Here is a 20141-nt window from a genome sequence, read left to right on the forward strand (position 1 = left end):
CGTTGCATTCTTTAGAGGGACAAAATAATCAACATATGCATTACTGTATGGCCTTATTGACATGTCAAGTGAGAATAGAAACAATCCATGTAAAATGCAATACTTACCTGTTGGTTTGTTGAAAGATGCGTATAATGGAGGCAACCGTTTACCGCCTCAAATTGGGCTGCCCTCTTTCACCAGCCTCTCTTAGTGAAAGACCGTGGTTGATTACATGGTCAATGATAGTGGCAATAATTTCATCACTGACTACTGTTCTTGCAGCCCTTGGAATGCCACCACCACTCATTCTTACACCTCTACCTTGCCCTCTCCTTGGGCCTGCTCTTCTCCCTGGTCCTGTAATACAAATAATACAAAAACAATCCATAATTTTGTTGGGAGGTATAGCTTGTCTGTTAAGAAAATGTAAGCATTGTGGAAATGTGTTCAAGGACTGCATATTGTGTGAAAACGACATGAAATGTGTGAATGGTATGGCCACAAAAGACCGATGCTGTGCTAATTGTGTTTAGAGTTTTGAAAATGTGACAACTGGTTGGACAAACGCTTGTTAGCGACTGAAAAAAACTGTAATACCATCAATCATGGTGTGAATGTCACAGTCTATCTGATTATTGTTGCTGACCATGTTCATCCTTCATGGTCCCAGTTCACCTTCTTCTAATGGCTCCTTCCAGCAGGATAATGCTCCATGTCACAAACTGGTTTCATCAACAATGACAATGAGTTCAGTGAACTTCACTGACCCCCATAGTCTCACACCTTTGGGATGTGGTAGAACAGGAGACAGTCACAATGATCAGTAAAAATGAACTACATTTATACTGGTGTTCACAGTCCACTCTCTTTTTGTCTTGCTGTGTTTACGCTGCACATCTGATATTTTTTGTAAAGTGTATTTCTGTTTCTACAACTAACAAAAACATTTTCCATTTGAAAACTCAGCTGTCATTTCTTTGTTTTATTGTCTCCCTCCTCTATAAAAACAGCCTGTCCGTCCTCAGTCTCAGTGGAGATCAGCGCTGACGGGGTCAACATGTTGCCGCTCTCCACGCCCGTCATCACCAGCGGCCTGACGTACATAAAGATCCAGCTGTTGAAGGCAGAGGTTGCCTCGGCTGTTTGCCTGAGGCTGCACCGGCCTCGTGATGCTAGCACCCTGGGTCTTTCTCAGATTAAACTCTTGGGCCTGACAGCATTTGGAAACACCTCCTCTGCAACTGTCAACAACCCCTTCCTACCTTCTGAGGACCAGGTCTCCAAAACCAGGTACGAGACACTGATCCTGGTTTGAGACTATATACATGTGTGTTAGATGTGGGTGTTGTTCTGAACTTTTCCTTCTTCCTGTACAGCATTGGGTGGCTGCGTCTCCTCCACCACTGCCTGACGCACGTCAGCGACCTGGAGGCCATGATGGCCAGTGCTGCAGCACCCACCGCCAACCTGCTGCAGACCTGCGCAGCACTGCTCATGTCACCTTACTGTGGCATGCACTCCCCCAACATCGAGGCCGTGCTGGTCAAGATCGGCCTGCAGTCGACTCGCATCGGACTCAAACTCATTGACATTCTGCTGAGGAACTGTGCTGCCTCTGGCACAGACCCAGCCAGTGAGTCACACACAGCTACACTGCTGCTCACTGTTAAACAGGCAGCAGATCCACATGAATTTACACAGCATCAACAAGTGAACGGGCTGAAGAAAGTTTGAAAGAGTCAGACAGGAGCATGTTTCAGATGTTTAGGCACATCAGCTGGTACAAGTGTGTTTGTACTACAAGGCCTCAAAAGCTGTTGGAATATGTTTGGTCAATAAAAAAAAATTTAGTTAATTAATTCAATTTAATTGACAGTGAGAGAGTGAGTCTTTTAGTCAGAGGCGCAGCAGGTCAGCTGAAAATACAAAAGTAGGAAACCTGTCTACATGATGATAAAGGTTCTTTCAAGGAAACACCCTTTTCTCTTTAATTAATACCAAAATACATCAATGTTGTCAGGAATCAAACTGGGACAAATCTCTAGGTTCTTTGTATAGATATTCTGAAATTACAAAACCATATAATAAAATTTTTGTGAGTATTTTCATGCAGGCTGTGCTAACAAATAACCATTATTACCCAAATAACCAATCATTACAGTAATTAGTTAACAAGAAATCAAGTGAGGGAGCATTAATGAGAGCTGAACCTGTCCTGTACCTGTGTCTTTAAGACCTGACCCAGGTAAATCTGGCCTGATACCCAGCACTCTGTTTATACTTTATTTGATCAGTTTCTGTGTGTTAGCTCGCCGTGCTAATGGCTACACACAGATTCTTTTCCTGTTTACAGTTAGCATCATGTCTCTACATACAGAGACACAGTCAGGAGTTTCTTTACGCATGGCATTTAATAGACTGAATCTGGGTCTCAAAGTATTGAGTTTCTTTTTAGGTACTTGTATTGTGTAAAACTTGAGACCCACTCCCAGCCCCATGGTAGTTCTCAGAGATCTTTTGTTGTGAAGTGTCCAGCCTGATAACCGTCCTTACTTTAGTCTTTGCTTGTGTGTCTGTAGATCTGAACAGTCCTCTGCTGTTTGGGCGACTGAACGGTCTCTCCTCAGATTCCACCATCGACATTCTGTACCAGCTTGGCACCACGCAGGACTCTGGGACCAAAGACAGGTACGTAACGTCCTGTTTGTACTTCAGTAAGAAAAACAGCCAGTGAGAAGCAGTGTTGTGTCATGGTGATAATCCAGACACTCCTCTGCTGATAGTAAAAGCAGGGTTTTTCCTGGCCAAAAATTAGGCAGGGGTGGTACTAAACCATAAAATGAGGGGGGGATTAAATTATATTTTCATTAAATCTCCACCCACCGCTGGTCAAAGCCACTCACTTTATGCTTTTCAGAACATCTGGGAAGATGAATAAAAAGTGATGTTAAAATCATGTAATCGTCGGCTTTAATACACTCGTTAATACACTCCTACCGACTTGGTACTCTCGCCTTGACTCCTCTCTCCACTCTGATCCTCTCCTCCACCTTCCACTTGTGGCTGAGAACTAGTCCTTCTCTCAGTCCTGACACATTAACCGTATCGTAAGCAACATGAATTCACTTTTTTTCCCGTATTAGAAGAACTAATGATGTCTGCAGTGTTTCACCTCCGTCCTCGCGATTCTCCTCATCGCGAGCTCTCTTTTTAAAAATAATCTGTGATTTGAGACATTTCTGCAAAAAAAAATATACACGATGGGATGTAACGTTAATTTAATTTGGTTTTACTTGACATTATAATATTAACAGCACTTTGAGGACATAACATGAACGAAAATACGGAACAAATTGCTCCTCATATTGATTCAAATCCACCGAGTACAGAGAAAACAAGTACTAGAATTCTATCGTGAGGCGGAGGTGTCCTGCATTGAATCAATACAGGACGCAGCATTTTATTTTCAAATACAGGACGATCCCGTATTATAGGGGACGGGTGGCGACCCTATTCACCTGTTTGAAGAGCCGCAAAATCAGGTCGCTCCCTCCTCCCACAGGCAGAAAATCCAGCGCGTTCATATTCTTCTTCTTTGGCAATTTCGGATGGGTCTGCCTGATGCACGAATTACGGTACAGCGCCACTATATTGCGGTAGTGGCGTACAGCCGCAATTGCAGTTACAAACGTCAGATCCACAGAGTACCTAGAAAACAAGTACTAGAATTTTGTCCGGAGGCGGCACAAAACTTGACAGAGGGAGCGTCTCCCAATTCTCTATGCAGGAAAAACCCTGGTAAAAGATGTCCTTACTCTCTCCTTGTCATCTTTTACTATAGACTGTAGAGGTTGTGAGATTCTCTGTGATGATTTATTTATTTGAGCTTGCTCTGGATTTGAACCCTCCAGGATCCAGGCTCTCCTTCAGTGGGTCCACGACTCTTCACGGGTAGCAGCCCACAAAATGAGTGTCCCTATGGGATACACCGGGGCCGGCTCCTCCTCGGCTTCGTTGAGGGAGTATGGCCTCCTCATGCCTTCACCCTCCCACCTCCACTGTGTGGCAGCCATCCTGTGGCACAGCTATGAGCTGCCTGTCGACTACGACCTCCCTGCACTGCTCAACAGAGAGCTCTTTGAGTAAGAGTCTTTCTCCCATATTAACATCATACATACAGGCACATGTATGTACATGCACATACATGTACAAGTAATAGTTAAGTTATGATTTAGTTGATACATGTTATATTATGTTATATGTCCTGTGTCTCCTATTTCAGTCCAATACCTTGTAAATATGATGGCATTTTTACATGTTGGTCTCATGTCTTTTTTATTTTTTTATTTGGCGAGACAAGACAAAGACAGGGTGTGGTATAACATGACATAGCATATTGTTATAATATCTTGACTTATTGGGAGTTATTGAGGGGCAGAGAGAAAAGAAGACAAGAAAGACCTTCTTAGGATCTGAGTAGATAGCAGGTACTTGGTAGGGGGAGTTGAGGAGTCAGGACTATCCATCAGCGAAAGAAGTGTGCACTACTGGGAGGTGTAAGTTTGTTTTCTTATGGTCCAGTGACGTAGGTGGGGAGGTGGGTTATGATGGTTTGGTTTGAATGTTGTACAGAAATACTGGGCTGTCCTCTGCACTGGTCATGCTCCTGACCAAACCTGGTCCACTCCCAGACCCTCAAGGAGGGAGCTAGTCCTTTGTGGAGTGTTTCTGTATTTTTTTTCCCCTTATTTTCCCATCATTCATTAGGTAAGATATTTTTAATAGAGTCAACTGAAGGTCTTGTTCCAAGACTTTGGTGATGGAGGAAAGATCAGGGTTCACTGAGAGCAGTGTATATCTTTAATTTTATCTTTATTTTGAATTTTTCTTTCTATCTTAATTAAAAATAAATATTTGTTGAATAATGAATGTAAATGACTATAGCATAAATAACTTCTTCGTAATTAACGAATTAAGTTGTAATATCTTAGTTATTGTGAAGATGTCTTGATATGCACAGACTATATAACTTTGATAATGCAGCCCGTTGAAGGCAGACAACATAGATTCCTGATTGATTATTGATTTCCTTAACTTTTCCCCCAGGCTGCTGTATAACTGGTCCATGTCGTTGCCGTGCAACATCGTGTTGAAGAAAGCCGTGGACAGCCTGCTGTGCTCCATGTGTCACATCCACCCCAGCTACTTCTCCCTGCTCATGTCCTGGATGGGGATCGTCTCAGCGCCCAGCGCCAGCCACTCCCAAGCCCAACACTGCCGCCTCTCCATGACTGATGACGGCAAAAAGCAGCATGATGCCAACACAAACGCCTCAGGACTTACAGATGACTCCAAGCACGCGAGATCCCCCACTAATCTGTCTGAGTCCCAGCTGACCACGCTGGCCGCTGCCTCTCAGTCTCCGGGGGCTATAGAGCAGCTGCTGGACTCAGGCTTACCCTCGCTGCTGGTTCGCAGCCTGGCCCAGTTCTGTGTTGGCCTTCTGGCCAGCGCCGACCTCCCTCTGCCTGCTGCTCAGGCCGAGAGAAGACACCACCATCACCACTACCACTCATCCTCCTCAACCTCACACAGTCGGCCCCCTTTGGCTGCGGAGCTGGCTGCTCCGGTGCTGCGCTTCCTCACAGAAGTAGGCAACAGTCACACCATGAAGGACTGGTTAGGAGGACCAGAGGTCAACCCGCTGTGGACCGCACTGCTCTTCCTGCTTTGCCATTCCAGTGCCAGTGCCGGTGCCAATGCAGGCTGTCAGCCTCTGAGCTCTGGATCTGCAGCAGCTCCCTCTCCATCCCAGCCTCAGCATTCAGGGTCACGCTTCTCTCTGGCATCTTCTGGCCAAGCTGGAGGTCTCACCACCCAGCAGAGGACGGCTCTGGAGAACGCGACTGTGGCCTTCTTTCTCCAGTGTATCTCCTGCCACCCCAACAACCAGCGGCTCATGGCGCAGGTGTCCTCACACACCACTCACTTTGTTTTGACAGCTGACACAGATTTGCTGACTTGTTTTTCAACCAAACACAGCCAGAGAGTATTTTATTTATTATTAGTCACTTTTTTCATTGAGATATATTGATCAGTCACTGTATTGTTTTTAAGCCTGTGTTTTGTGGCTGCAGGTTCTCTGTGAACTCTTCCAGTCTGCACCCCAGAGAGGTAACGTGCCCATCTCTGGAAACATCTCAGGCTTCATTCGAAGGCTTTTCCTTCAGCTCATGTTGGAGGATGAGAAGGTCACAGTCTTCCTGCAGTCTCCATGTCCGGTGGGTAACCTTGTTGTTGGATATCTGCTCGGTCTCTTTTCTACAGAGAGAAAGAAATGTGTCCTCAGTAGTTTCTGGCTCTGTGGAGCCTCACAGAGCAGCTAACAGGCTTGTGTAGTGTAGAGGCTGATTCCTGTGGGATTCCCAGTGGATGGGAGTCAGTTTCACTATTTAGCACGTGACTAGGATGGGACAGGAATCGTAATAAAATGAGGTCAGCTTTTATACATAGATCTGCAGTTCTAATATGAATAAACGCTGTTTTCTTTATTCGGAACATAATGCTAGTTGTTCTGTTGTCCTTATTCTCTCCTGTTTGCTCTGGTGGCTGGTTGACCAGTGCATGATGTGTGTGGATTGACATGATGCAGCCACCAAAAATCAGAGGCTGCTCACTGCAGAGCCATTACATTTTACATTCAAAGACTTTATTTCACTCTTTTTCAAACAGACAAATTTTTGGCCACACACCTGTCTGAGCTGCTGCTCTAGTAACTGAGCTAGTGTTTCCGATAGCCTGCATATTAGGCATTAAGGGGTCATCTGTAAACCTTAACCGATGAGTCTCTGCATGCACAAATTCTAAACCTGTAGGAAACACTTCATTCGGATTCCCCTAAAAAAAACACAACATGGGACAGGATAGGAGAAGAGTCATTCTTCCTGGATTGGGCAGGACATTCTGTCATTTTCATTCTGGATTTGGGATGGGACAGTGAAAATCCACTGCTGTGTCTCCCTCTAGTGGAGGTGAGAGAGTAATGCTGCTTTCAGACAGAACGCGGCGTCCAGCGAGCAAGCACGAGCGCTGTTATGACCATGTGCGCAGCCAGTTGAAACGCAGCAATTGAAATACGGTACAAAACGAAAATGGAGGAGAAACTGATCCTTTGTGTCTCTTAATACCCTGAAATATACGATACAAGCTTACGCTTGTATTAGGACGTCGGAAGGAAAGCCCTCTCTTGGTGACAGATTTCTACCCAAGTAGGCATGTCAGGTGTGTTTTAAGATATACAATCCATAATTTTAACAGTCTGTAGCTTGTTGTTGGTAGACACTATGTGTAAATGTAGTTCACTTTCTTTTGGGCACAGGAAAGATACATCTTTCAGCAACAGAACACACAGGAGGTGTCCGGCAGTGTGGATGTGTCCCGATCATATATAGTCTATGATCCCGCTAGAAGTTTTGAAAACTCCGCCCATGTTTGCTCTGTCCTCCTTGACTTCACCGGACAGTGCGCTGAACCAAGCGGCAAATGCAGCACAAGTTGCGTTCTGTCTGAAATTAGCATACGTTTAAGTTTAGTTGCGCTATACGCTGGTAAACGTGACTCGAAGCATATTTCTACTAAATCTATTTTCCTTTTTGCATCACTACAGTAATTGGGTGTCAGGCTAAGTGTAAAACACAGCTAACCTGCAGCTCAGTACTGTCTCTGAACACCTCCTGTGTAGACATGGTGTTAGTCTTGTTTTCGTTTCTGTTGGGTCATCAGATGAAGATCATCAGGTGGTCCACATGAAACAATGAGGTCATAGAATGTAAAGCTTTCTGGAAACTATAGCAGACATGACTGACATGATGATATTTAAACACGAGCCCCCACCATATAGTCAAAACGGGTCAAAACGGGTCAAACCGATGTGTGTTACCATGTGTAAATGACTGCTGTAGTATTCAGTTATGACCACAAGGGGACAGCGCAGCAGTATGATCACAGTGATTCCCTCAGAGAGAAGCTGACCATGATGTTTCTATAAATATTTACTGCTACAGCACGAGGTCAGAGAGCTATCATTAATGTCACACTGATAACAGTACAGTACATGTTAGTGGCTCTAGAGACATCAGTGTCGGTGTCAATGGATTGATTCCCATTAAATGTTTTACAGGCATTTGATTCCCATATGATGAATCCTTGAAACGTCAGTGATCCCCTGACTTTCTGTAGTTCTGAGAGCTACGTCTCAACAGCAACTGAAATTGTACCAAACAAATTATTACCCAGAATGCCCATTGTAGGTGTCCAGTGATAGTCTTCTGCATGTCAAAACACTTTCATCCTGGGATGCTGCAGGTTTTCCTGACAGAAGGCTCTGTATTCCCAGTGTTCAGCCTGATCTAATCCTCTTGCCTGTTTTGCAGGTGCAGGTTTTTAGAATTGGACCTGAGAGGAATCCTGACACGGAAGTCTTAGAAGTCCCCCCTTTCTTTAAGTCCCAGAGTCTGACCTGCCTGTAGTATCATTAGTGTCTGCATCTGTCTGTGGTGGTGACGTGTCAGGCCTGTCACGAGAGGCTGTTTGTATATATTTGTTTGTTGAATTTCTCTGACACTGACAGCACTGTAGCTGCACCCTGAAAGCTCCAGGTAGCAGTGTCACACATCTAACATGTAAGATAAAGGGAGACGGAGAAGAGATGGGAGGGCGGAGGAGTCCAGCATAGCCTTCACACTGAAAGCCTGTCAGAAAAAATTGACTGGTCCACATCTCCCAACACTGGTCACATATGCTGGTGAAATCATTGTACCCTCAGTACTTTTCCAGGAGCTGTTCAGCTGATCATCATATTTTCCTAAGACACCAACACAAAACTATTTTCTTCTGTTCTCAGTTATACAAAGGACGCATCAATGCCACCAGTCACATGATCCAGCATCCCATGTATGGAGCAGGCCACAAGTACCGCACCCTCCACCTGCCCATCTCCACCACGCTGGCTGAAGTTCTGGACCGGGTGTCTGGTATGTTTCAAAGAAGAAAACTCACCAGACCACACTAGACAGATGTGTATGAAACTAGCTGCTGGTTCCTGTTGTCTTGGCTTGGTGTAAAATATAAGAATATTATAAGAGTAATAATAGGGATGTTCCGATTGATCGGCCACCGATCACCATCGGCCAATTTTCTTTAAAAATATGTGATTGGTAGATGGGAATTAATCACGTTTTTGTTTACTAATTTGTATGGAAGCACCAAGTAAAGCAAACACCGGGCTATACTGCATTGAAATTCTTCACTGCCCTTGTGTCGAGCTGTGGACTGTAAAATAGTATTCACTGTCTGAGTGTTCAGACAGAACTATTTGGACAGTTTTACATTTTTTGTTCTTCAGTCTCTGAGCTTCACATGCAGCTGTCCAGCTTGTTGCCATGACTTCACGCACCAGAAGCTCAAGTCTGCTCAAATCTGTCAGCTAGATTCAGTCATTATACAAAACTGCATTTGAACCGGAACCATTAACAACAAAAACATTATGGTTTAAATCAAAGTTCATTAGTTTGAAACAAACAGCTAATCAGTGAAAGCTGGGAGGGAGGGCCAAGTCTCCCTACAGACAGGATATGAAGCCATCTGAAATATTAAGACTGACATGCTGACCCATTTCCACTCATCTCATTCATAGTAGTTTGTGTAACATTCAGTCTTTATTAAACACTGAAAGAGTACAGGTTTTTGAGCTGTAGCAACATGTCAGCTCAAATGAAGACAAGGACCAGGAGAAAGCTGATGTTGTAGACAGAGGACCTAGAGAACCAAAACTGATCCTTAAATCTCCACTTTATATGGGTTCCTGAGTCTGTGGAGGCAAGAGAACTTCCCTGAGTCACTGATCACCTAAAAAGCTTACAGCCGTCCTGCCAATCCTCAGTCCATCCTATGCCTTGTCTTGGCTTATAATGGGACTCACATTATGATTAACCAGGACTTCACTGCTGAAATGATCAAGAGGCACCACTACTTTGACACACTCAAGGAAAAGCTCCATTAACTTAATTTAAACTTCTCTTTCTGTCGTCTGTGCACACTTGGCCATCACAAAGAGGCTGAAGCTTCCTTCATGTCTTCCATGAACTCACCATGTTTTTTCAACTCGCATCATAGCATGGACTTGTGAAGGTGTGTTCTCTCATTTTTAATCATTCTCAGGATTGGACAGGGGGGCTTGATTTGGTGGGATGAGTTATTTTATTTGCAGCCTTCACTGTCGAGAAATCCTAACCAAGGGATCAATAATAAGAAACTGGAAGACTGTTTGAGTTTTGACGGCACTCTGTTAATTGTGTCATTTTGTTGGACCTTCTTCTTCTGTAACAGTTTTAATTGGAACTCCTGAGAATAAACACCATCTGCTGTTTACTTTGATGAACCAACTCCTAATATACAACAGTGGATGGAAACAACGGTGGATTCATTCACATTGTCTTTTGCAGAATTTCTCAAAATTAGTTTAAAATTTGCCTCTCCTACTGTTGCTATGAGCTGCACTATCACCTGCTGTTGAATGTGTGTGTGTGTGTGTGTGTGTGTGTGTGTGTGTGTGTGTGTGTGTGTACTACTTCAAGCTTTAAATTCTATTTCCTGTTCCACAACACAGACACGCCCAGCATCACAGCCAAGCTGATCAATGAGCAGAAGGAGGACAAGGAGAAGAAGAACCACGAGGAGAGGGAGAAGATGAAAGCAGACAGTGGTTTCCAAGACAACTACAGTGTTGTTGTGGCCTCAGGTGCTCTGTTCTGTTCCATACGCACCTCTTGTCCAATCCCCTACACAGCCATCAAAGTATAGGTTTTCTTAAAATAGGATCTGTTAAAATTACATTTGGTGCTATTTGGGTAAAGTCCTCAGGGCCTGAAGCCACTTGAAGTGAGTGATTGGGGCTTTTCAAAAGAATCAAGGATTTTATAACAAAGGTCTCTAAGGTCAATACATGTACTAAAGCTGCACTATTCCCCCGTTAAAATAAGATAAACAGTAATAAGAATAATAAACATTCAGACAAACCAGGCAGAAAACAAAGCGTCCACTTATTTACTTTTAACAATGTAATCATGACTCCAGATGTTGGTGGAACAAGACGCAACAGATTAAAGAGGAACAGCTTTTATACATACTGCATGTATCGGCCATATTCAGTTTCCTGCTACTGTTTTCAGATTAGTTATGATTTATGTGTGAGAAAAGGTAAACGAAATAACAAAAATTAAAGATATGGCCTTGGGTCGAGTTCAGGGATCAAATTTGACAGGACTGGTCTGGCTTTTTTGGATATCAAGCTTTGGTATGGCTCAGGCTCTGGTCTCAGAACTCTAACTCCATTACGGTCAATGATTAAGGGATGTGCTCTGTAAAATGTCAAACTGACAAACATGAGAAATCTTTTGTTGTTGTAAAAGTTGGTGGCCTTAGATCTCACTTTGGCAAAAAAAAAGACAGCCTGAATTTTAGGTCCAAATTCTCACAATGTGATTTGTGTCACAACTGGGAGCTCAGTACATAGAGCGGGTCATGCACCAATCAGAAGGTTGGTGGTTCGATCCCCAGCTCTGAGTGAATGTGGTATGTATTGTAATGCGCTCTGAGTGGTTGATTTGACTAGAAGAGCGCTGTATAAGTGCAGCCCATTTACAACACATGCCTACAGGTGATTTATTGTGAATAAAAACATTTACATTTACTCATTTAAAGCAGACTCTTTTATTCAAAGAGATATCAGTAAAGCTGCAGTGCAGTAGGAGACCTTGGTGTAAGGACTAAGTCCTACATCTATTAAATAAGTGAAGGAGATCAGATAAAGAAGTGCAGGTAAAGTTCACAATAAGCGGTAGTTAGATCTGTTGTTAGAGGTGTTTGGATTTTTCACTAACTCCTGTTTCAGAGACCTGACAAACACATGTCAGTGTTTTGACATTAAAATAATCAGATTTATAGACACTGGCAAAATATGTCAGCTGTTGGTAGCTTTCAATATAAAACTCTCATATTAACCTTTTTTCTGTGGATGAGAACAAGACCAACCGTGTCCTTGATGTTTCTTTGTCTCTGCCATCAGGCTTAAAGTCCCAGTCCAAGCGGGCTCTGTCAACCCCTCCTCGACCTCCATCAAGGAGGGGCCGCGTGATGAGTGACAAGCTGACTGCTTCATCTGGTGTGGACCCCTCAGCCAAAACCATCAGTGTGCCTGTCTTCCACCTCTACCACAAGCTGCTTCCAGGTACTAAATGTGCACATGCAAAGTGAACAGGAGATGAATGTGTTTGAGTTGTCTGAAGTGGATTCTTGTGTTGGCCCCGCCAGGTCAGCCCCTCCCACCTGAGATGACCCTGGCCCAGCTCCTGACGCTCCTGTATGACCGCAAGCTGCCACAAGGCTACCAGTCCATCAACCTGACCGTCAAACTGGGCTCCAAGGTCATCTCTGACCCAGGTCTTTCCAAGACCGACTCCTTTAAGAGGCTGCGCACTGAGAAAGGTACAAAAACCTGTGGCCCTGCAGCACATGAGGAGGAGTTCTGTTCAGTCCAGATAACTTTTCACACTGCAAAAAGTTTTATTAATTGGCTCAAGGTTGTTCCAGTTGGTAGTCCATTATTATCTGTTTTTCAGAAGGAAACACGTAAACGTTGCTATAGTATTGCAGTATTGTTTACAGTTGTCTTTTACATTGGACATACTTTTATAGAGAATAGAGAAAAATGGTACACATATTGTATATGTGCAAATCTTTTTCCAAATTATAATTATCCAGAAGTTTATCTAATCCTCTCCAGATGTAACAGATTAGTGATACCAGCCAAGTCTTAAAAGAAGGCGCATCTTCAGTTTTCCAAAGGTTAAAATATTCCTCTTCGCAATGCTGTGCAATATTGTATTGTCTTTTGTTACAAATGGGTTAAAGTTGAAGAGTGAATGGCAGTATATGGGTCTGGAGTAATAACAGTTATATACTATAGTATACTAAAGGCACTTGAAAATATCTGACCAGAATTTGTTTAGAAGAGGTGGCCTCTGCTGATTTACCTTTGGGGCAGATTGGAGAGATATCAGGGTAGAAAGAGTGTAATTTAGTGGAGAAGTCTAGTCCCAGATCGTTTAACTCTTTAAAAACTTTATCAGGAGGCTAATTATAAAGTGTTTGAGCTCAGACCGCTGACGTCATCTCACACATCTCTCCTCCTCCACTGATCATCACCAGGAGATTAATAAAAGGATAACTGATCATCTGTATTGTGTTCAAACTGACTCATTACAGTGGACCAGCAGGAGTAAACGTAGAGTCACAGTGTTTCTGGTATAACAGCACCATGCTGGGCAGGTGATCTGAAAGATGCCACAGCAGGAAAAGGGTTGAGAATTAACGTGTCCACCTTGTGTCATGTTTACATCACTGCTGATTGGAGCTGGAGCCGATAAATACCTGTGACTCCTGCAGTCGTGGGATCTGGGAGTGAATACTGATTGTAGCTCTGTTAAGATCCATTGATCAGGCTGTCTCTGCCCTCAGTCCACTGTAAAACCATCTGAATGGAGTAGAAGGACAGTGATGAGAGTGGTGATCTTTTTTGTAAGGAAAACCATGTGACTAGCAGAGGTTTTTTGTTGTAAATGGGCTGTTGCAGTACCCATCCAGTCCAGTGGCTGTTCAGGACTTAATGGACTTGTCCTTTGGTCATTTCCTGAGTTGCTTTAAAGAAAAGGCTTTGAAGTCTAAAAGCTGCTGAGTGGTTCTGAGGTCAAACTGTTGAGTCACAGTCGCTCCTCTTACCTTTGCACCCCTCAGGGGTTTAAAGCTTTTTCATCTTTCATACAAAATGCATGTGATTCTTACTGTGGCATTCATGTGCAATGGCATAAAGCAAGACTGTGTTCTATCAGACATGCTGTGCTGAATGTTGTTTGTTCACAGTGAGACCCTCCCTGTCTGATCCAGGGGACAATAAAAAGAAGGACCTTGAGTCAGGACAGGTTGTTTATGGGTTCAAGCTGCTGACCCTCCTGTAGACAGAAGGTGAGGTGGTGACTCAAGGACTGGTTCCAGTTAGTTGTGATTGTGCTGCTCCAGGATCAGTACTAGGTCAGATACATTTTGAACACCAGTGTCTTGTTTTAATGACCTCAGCACTGGTGAAAGTGCAGACCTGTTAAGATACCTGTCCTGTCTCCAGTCCACAGCTTCCATTTAAAACTCTCCTCTCATCTGCCTGGATGATTCTGATGATAGATGTTGGACTATTTCAGTATCGTAGATGTACTCACAGTATAAAAGTGGGTGCTCTGTCAGAATGTTTTCTTTCTTTTATCCCATCGTCTGCTTTTAAAAGCAGGAAAAGCACAGGTGGAAGTAATGACATCAGTGATGGCTCTGCTGTTCAGTTAAGTGTCTCAAGACGCCACAAAGAGAAACACTTGTATTTCGCTGCTGTTCTGTCTGTGAGGAGCACGATGCTAAATTTGTAGAGGACTCATCCAGAGTCCCACCTGAGCTATGCAGGTCGTGTTCACCCAGTGAAGCAGCACTTACATCAACATGAACATGAGCGTTCATGTTGTGAGATCGTGTTTTCTGTGTCCTCAGCCCAGTGCAGTTTACATTCAGCCCTCCTCCACTGACCCGGCCCATCACACACCCAGAACCTGTAGATCCTTGTGAGACGTTTCCACTGTGTTTTACAAACTCATTATGAAGGCAACATGATATGGGGATGGCGATGAAAACTGATATTGATTTTCTTATGCATGTTTACACTGAATGCAAAATGGTGTCCGGCGCACCAAACCACCCGACCTCCATTACATCATCATTCTTCATTTCTCCATGAAGCTTTATTAATGCTGGAAACAGCAGCCACATGTGATGAGATGTCATCCAATGAGACTGAACATTGTTTACCTGTTTAATCACAGTTCAATCTCATGCTGAACCTTTTGGCTAAGCCCAGCTCCCTTTTGTATCAGCTCTCCTTAATACTGATGAGGGCTTTCACATCTTGGTTTATTTAACAAGCGCTCTCTATAGCCCCTTTTCCACTGGTCAAAAAACATCAGGCTTTTGTCGACAATGGAAAAGGGTTCAATCAGCATTCACTCCTGGGTCAAATGACTGCAGTAGACACAGGTATTTACACCTCTCTCTGAGAGTGAGCTGCAGCCCTGAAATAAGTTTTAAAAACACACAATCACAGATCGAAGCGTCTCACGCAGAGGCTCAGACACTGACTTACAGACTGTGTCTGTGTGTGTGCTCTGTAAGTGCATGTGATGACATCACTCCTTGCAGTTGTGTGTGTCCTTTATCTGAACAGAAAGACTGGCAGTGGAAAGGGTGTTAATCTGCTTTTATTAGCAAGTGTATCTGTGTTTAAAAAAACCTGCTTATACCTGATCATGTTTGAGGAAGAAAGTTATATCATTATTATTCTTTGAAGCACTAGTTTTCTTTGTTGAGACAAACACAGTAATAAATCTCTGAAAGTAGCTGAAGTGCAGAGGCCAAGTTTAGTTTCCACTACAAACAAAAGGAGGAACTATTTCAGTGGCTACACTTTCCACTGTCTCATTAAGTTCTTTGACCCTGTTCTCCAGGACGGTCTCCTCCAAAATTACTTGGGTTTAAATTTTTTTTTACTGAGGCTAATAAAAGAAAAGGCCAGTCAGAGCACAGAGCAGATTATTTCTGTGGGTGCAGAGGGTGCCCACAGTGCTTTAACCCCTCCGTGAAAGGAGATGATTTTTAGGCACAGCTATAAAGCTTCAGTTTTTACAGGCTGCTGGAAGCAGCCTGGCAGCAGCCTGTTACTCTTCAACCTTGAGATTCCGAGAATGAGCAGGTCCTGATTCACCACTTCCCTTTCAATGAACTCGAATAAACTCTCATTCTTAAAGTTGCCCACTGCCCAGACACTCACCACTAGATGAGGTCAGTCATTGTGCTTTTTTAACCAGTGTGTCCTTCCTCTTTGTGGCTGCTGAATTCACATTCATTACATGAGCTGTGAGGGATCAGAGACCAACAAATAACATGGATCAGAGGCCCAGTGGAGTCTCTCCCTGATCCCTGATTATTGGGGCCCAAGTACAGACCGGTGCAGGCTCCCTCTTGAAACTATAATAATAATAATAATAATAATCAGTACAGTAATTCCTGAATCATAATAATAATGATTATTATTATTATTATTATTATTATTATGGTTCATTAACTGGACTCAGTTGAATTGCGTTTTTGAGCTAAAGGTGTTTGAAAACTCCCAAAACTAAAAAAAGAATGTGTGAAAATGGCTGGGTTCTGGTAAAGTATTCCCATATGAAATGTCATTAAAGTTTCCCTCACAGTTGGTTTCACCTCCATGTATGAAAGCTGTTGGGCACATGTAACATCCTGCAGCAGCCCAGAGGAGGGTCCAGTCAACGCTGCTCACAGCTTTAATTTTGTAAGTGAAATCACAGAGTGTATTCAGTGAAGTCAGTCCAGTTGTGTTGCCTCTAAAACACATGCCAATGACTGCTGCTGTAAATCACACACATCATGTCCGCCATGCTGTCCATACCTGAGCAGTGGCCGCAAACCTGTCAGATTCACCTCTCCTCTCTCTGGCAGATAAATGGAGGGAAGTGTCAGTGACCGTGATAAAGATGTGACTGCTCTGGTTTTCAGCAGGCAGAAGTGTAGACTCCATTTACATCAGTGTCTGTGTACACACACACCCATTTGACCTTTTCCTGAACCGGTGGCTAAAGGCCCGATTCACCCTTCAGTTGGCTCGGTGTGACAGGTTTAACAGTAGTTCGTCAGGGTTTGATCTTCTCTCTAACCTTGTTTTTATTCTTTACACAATAGCTTCATCACGTCCTGTGTGAACAGCAAGTTCAATACCATGAACACCTACGAGTGTGTGCAGTTCTATTTGTTTGTACACTTCCTCTCCGTCTTTCTGAGGACGGGCTTTTCACCCCACCTTCCATACACAACAGGCACAAGCACGTAGACCTGCTCACTTTATAAAAACTAGTTTCTTCCAAGCATTAAACGGGAACAGGATTTCAGTCCTTCCTTTATAAATGAGTCTCAGGAGTGCATTGCTAATTTTCTTCCCATGCAAACAGAAGTAGTGAAGTTTGTCGTCCTTTGCCTCCATGTTTGTTCTTGTACTTGAAAGAACATGATGGTAGAAGAGCTGTGTAATTATTCCTCTGGAAAGATGCCAAATGAGTCTCTCGTCTCGAAAACAGGAGCATCCTCTAATCCTGTTCTGAAGTTCAGACACGTTAATCTCTGTGAGCAGCCTTTTATTCACAATCCCACTGACTGTTCATTCATCAAGAGACTGTGTGTCCCCTGAGAGAGATGCTGAGGGTGATGAATCATCCACCTGATCTTCTCCTCTGGAAGACATGGGATGACCTCTCAGTCCACCACAGCTTTATCTAATCATAAACCAGCGAGGCCATGCCTTCATAGTAAGATGGTGGTGAACAACAGTTGTGTGTGTGTTTTGATCATCAGGTTTTTAGTGTAAACTAGGACTCATCACAAATCTCACATGAGGTTCGAGGAACCTCAAGCTGCAAACATGAAGTTGTGTGAACGAGTGAAGAGCAGTGATGAGGACTGGAAGCTGTGGTTAGCTTCTTTCTTTCTCCTCCTCCTGCTTTCTGTTTGAAAAGAAATAGCGTCACAGCTCCAGTGGTAAATCCCATAGTTTAACATTAAACAGGATAAAGAAGTTCCTTCAGGAGCCTGTTAAAGCACATGTGGGTCATTTTCTTCTTTGATTACAGCAACTTTTGAAACAAAAAAATGCAAAAATAAATGCGTAGAATAAAACTGAAAAGAATTGAGCAGAGCAGGTCACAGGAGCAGTACAAAAGTTCAAATATAAGTTTTGCAGGGAAAACAAGTAAACATGTTATTACACACAAAAAAACAATTAATAAAAGAGGGTAGGGTAAATGAAAGCCCGCTCTACCTCCTGAGCCACAGCCATCTGATGCACAAACCTAATGATTGAAATGCTGTGTACTCTTAATTATAAAGATGTCATATATATAAACGAGTTGAGTAAAGAAAGAACTGGTTCATTCCCTTTCAGTAAACACAAACTACATCAAAGTGTTTGCTCTGTGTGAATCACTTAGCAGTCCCATGTCCCAGGATGCAACAGAAAGTAAAGGTTACATTTTAGTGGTGAGGTTCTCCTCATGGTGACTCTTCAGGTTACAAACACGGTGCTAAGTGTCCAGATGTCAAACAGTGCATGAACATACAACAGGTCCTCTCTTTGCTCTGCTTGCAGTGGATCACTGTGACACACTCAACAGCTGCTCTGAGGACGAACCAATGATGGCCAGTGAAGAATGTCTGGATGCCGCCACTGACGAGTCCTTGTTGGAGACCAACCCCATCCAGTCACCGCTGCAGGTCTTCGCAGGCATGGGTGGTCTGGCCCTGATCGCAGAGAGGCTGCCTATGCTCTACCCTGATGTGATCCAGCAGGTGAGACTCAGCCTCAGTCCGACTGGTCTTTATTCTGCATGTGACAGAAACAGGTCGTAGATTATGCAGTCGAGGCTGCCTCAGCGACCTGCTGTGTGACAGCGGTACCACAGCAGCTCAGCTACTACTACACTGCAGAGGAGTCAACTACACACTGTATCCACAAACCTTTATTGTGAATAGTCTCATGTAGGGCCTACTTTCCCTCTATTAGAAAGAAAGTAGTGATCTATATATGTTAATATTAAACATATAATTATGTATATATAATTATAATCTGCACCCACATAAAATGCAATAAATTGCACTTAATAAATTCATACTTATACTTCATACTATAATTTATTTTGCTCAACCTTGTAATTCTGTTAGAAAAAACTACTAGGGATATAATTGAATATAAACAAAATAACTCGTCTTTCTCCTGTAGGAGACAGTTGGGCTGCAACAGTAGGAAGTGTCGACATAGAATCTACATCATCACATCATGTCGTAGTCGTCCCTTCAACCGTCACTGCTTAAAGTTCCTATTTTATGATAAAAAAGCTCTGATGTCTGCAGATGTCTTTCTCCTGGATGAAATATTGTGCTTTTACTCTGATTTGGATCATGAGATGTTGGTCATTGTCTGATGAAGTGAAAAAGTAACAGTATTTGACATCGACAGTATGTAAGGAAACCCAGTGTCTCCTCTCCTTCAGCAGCGTTCTTCACCTGTCAGCACTGTCTCATATTCACCTGTTACCTTTGCTTATGTGACGTCTCTTCTCCTGGATGGTCGTTCACAGGTCAGCGCCCCGGTGGTGCCCTCAGCCACACAGGAGAAGCCCAAGGACAGCGACCAGTTTGAGTGGGTCACCATCGAGCAGTCGGGTGAGCTGGTGTATGAGGCACCGGAGTCCATCGCCACTGAGCCACCGCCCATGAACAAGCAGCAGTCTCAGTCGTCCTCGTCGTCCTCGTCCTCCGTGCAGACCATGTCGCCCATCCCTGCCCACTCGCTGGCGGCGTTCGGCCTGTTCCTGCGCCTGCCAGGTTACGCAGAGGTGCTGCTGAAGGAGAGGAAGCACGCCCAGTGTCTGCTGCGCTTGGTGCTGGGAGTGACAGACGACGGAGAGGGCAGTAAGTCTGAAATCACTGCACAGCTGCCAGCACTGACATTCACTTGAGGTCACCGTGCACGCGCACATACACACACACACACACACACACACACACACACACACACACACACACACACACTGAATATTTCTAATGTCTCTTAATCTTTTATGAATGATTAGTTTGTTTTGAAGTGAGAATCCTCATTAGTGACTGAAGTCAGAGTCTCTGTGCTTCTTGTTAGTGACACAGGTCACATTCCATCAGACTGGGGAGGAATTGGGTCATTATTCACCCAACATGTTCCCTTAACATCTTATAGTGATTCCTTAAAATGATCCAATATACAAACCATTTATCAATACATGTCTTCACGAAACTGTACTTTCAATAAAGCAGATACACACACTGAATAACTTCCTGTACCAAGACATAACATCACAGTTAAGTCCTAGAATAACATTGTCATAAGACAGTGAAATTTATTACATCTT

At 43.5% G+C, this 20141-nt stretch overlaps 1 protein-coding gene across 7 annotated transcripts in view; it reads left to right on the forward strand.

The window, feature by feature from the left end:
* birc6 (baculoviral IAP repeat containing 6) overlaps positions 1–20141 on the forward strand; it is a 121646-nt gene that overhangs the window by 47087 nt on the left and 54418 nt on the right. For 5 of the 7 annotated variants that reach the window (XM_056395963.1, XM_056395969.1, XM_056395966.1 and 2 more), the window contains exons 50-61: positions 993–1272; positions 1359–1615; positions 2562–2670; positions 3894–4124; positions 5089–5950; positions 6120–6263; positions 8885–9014; positions 10649–10780; positions 12107–12268; positions 12352–12525; positions 18323–18546; positions 19335–19668. In XM_056395963.1, the coding sequence (XP_056251938.1) occupies positions 993–1272; positions 1359–1615; positions 2562–2670; positions 3894–4124; positions 5089–5950; positions 6120–6263; positions 8885–9014; positions 10649–10780; positions 12107–12268; positions 12352–12525; positions 18323–18546; positions 19335–19668 (3039 nt within the window). The remainder of the gene's footprint in view (positions 1–992; positions 1273–1358; positions 1616–2561; positions 2671–3893; positions 4125–5088; positions 5951–6119; positions 6264–8884; positions 9015–10648; positions 10781–12106; positions 12269–12351; positions 12526–18322; positions 18547–19334; positions 19669–20141) is intronic. The other 2 variants (XM_056395965.1, XM_056395967.1) reach the window with 1 other exon arrangement.

Source organism: Seriola aureovittata, chromosome 14, assembly GCF_021018895.1.
Source record: "Seriola aureovittata isolate HTS-2021-v1 ecotype China chromosome 14, ASM2101889v1, whole genome shotgun sequence".
Classification (NCBI taxonomy): Eukaryota; Metazoa; Chordata; class Actinopteri; order Carangiformes; family Carangidae; genus Seriola; species Seriola aureovittata.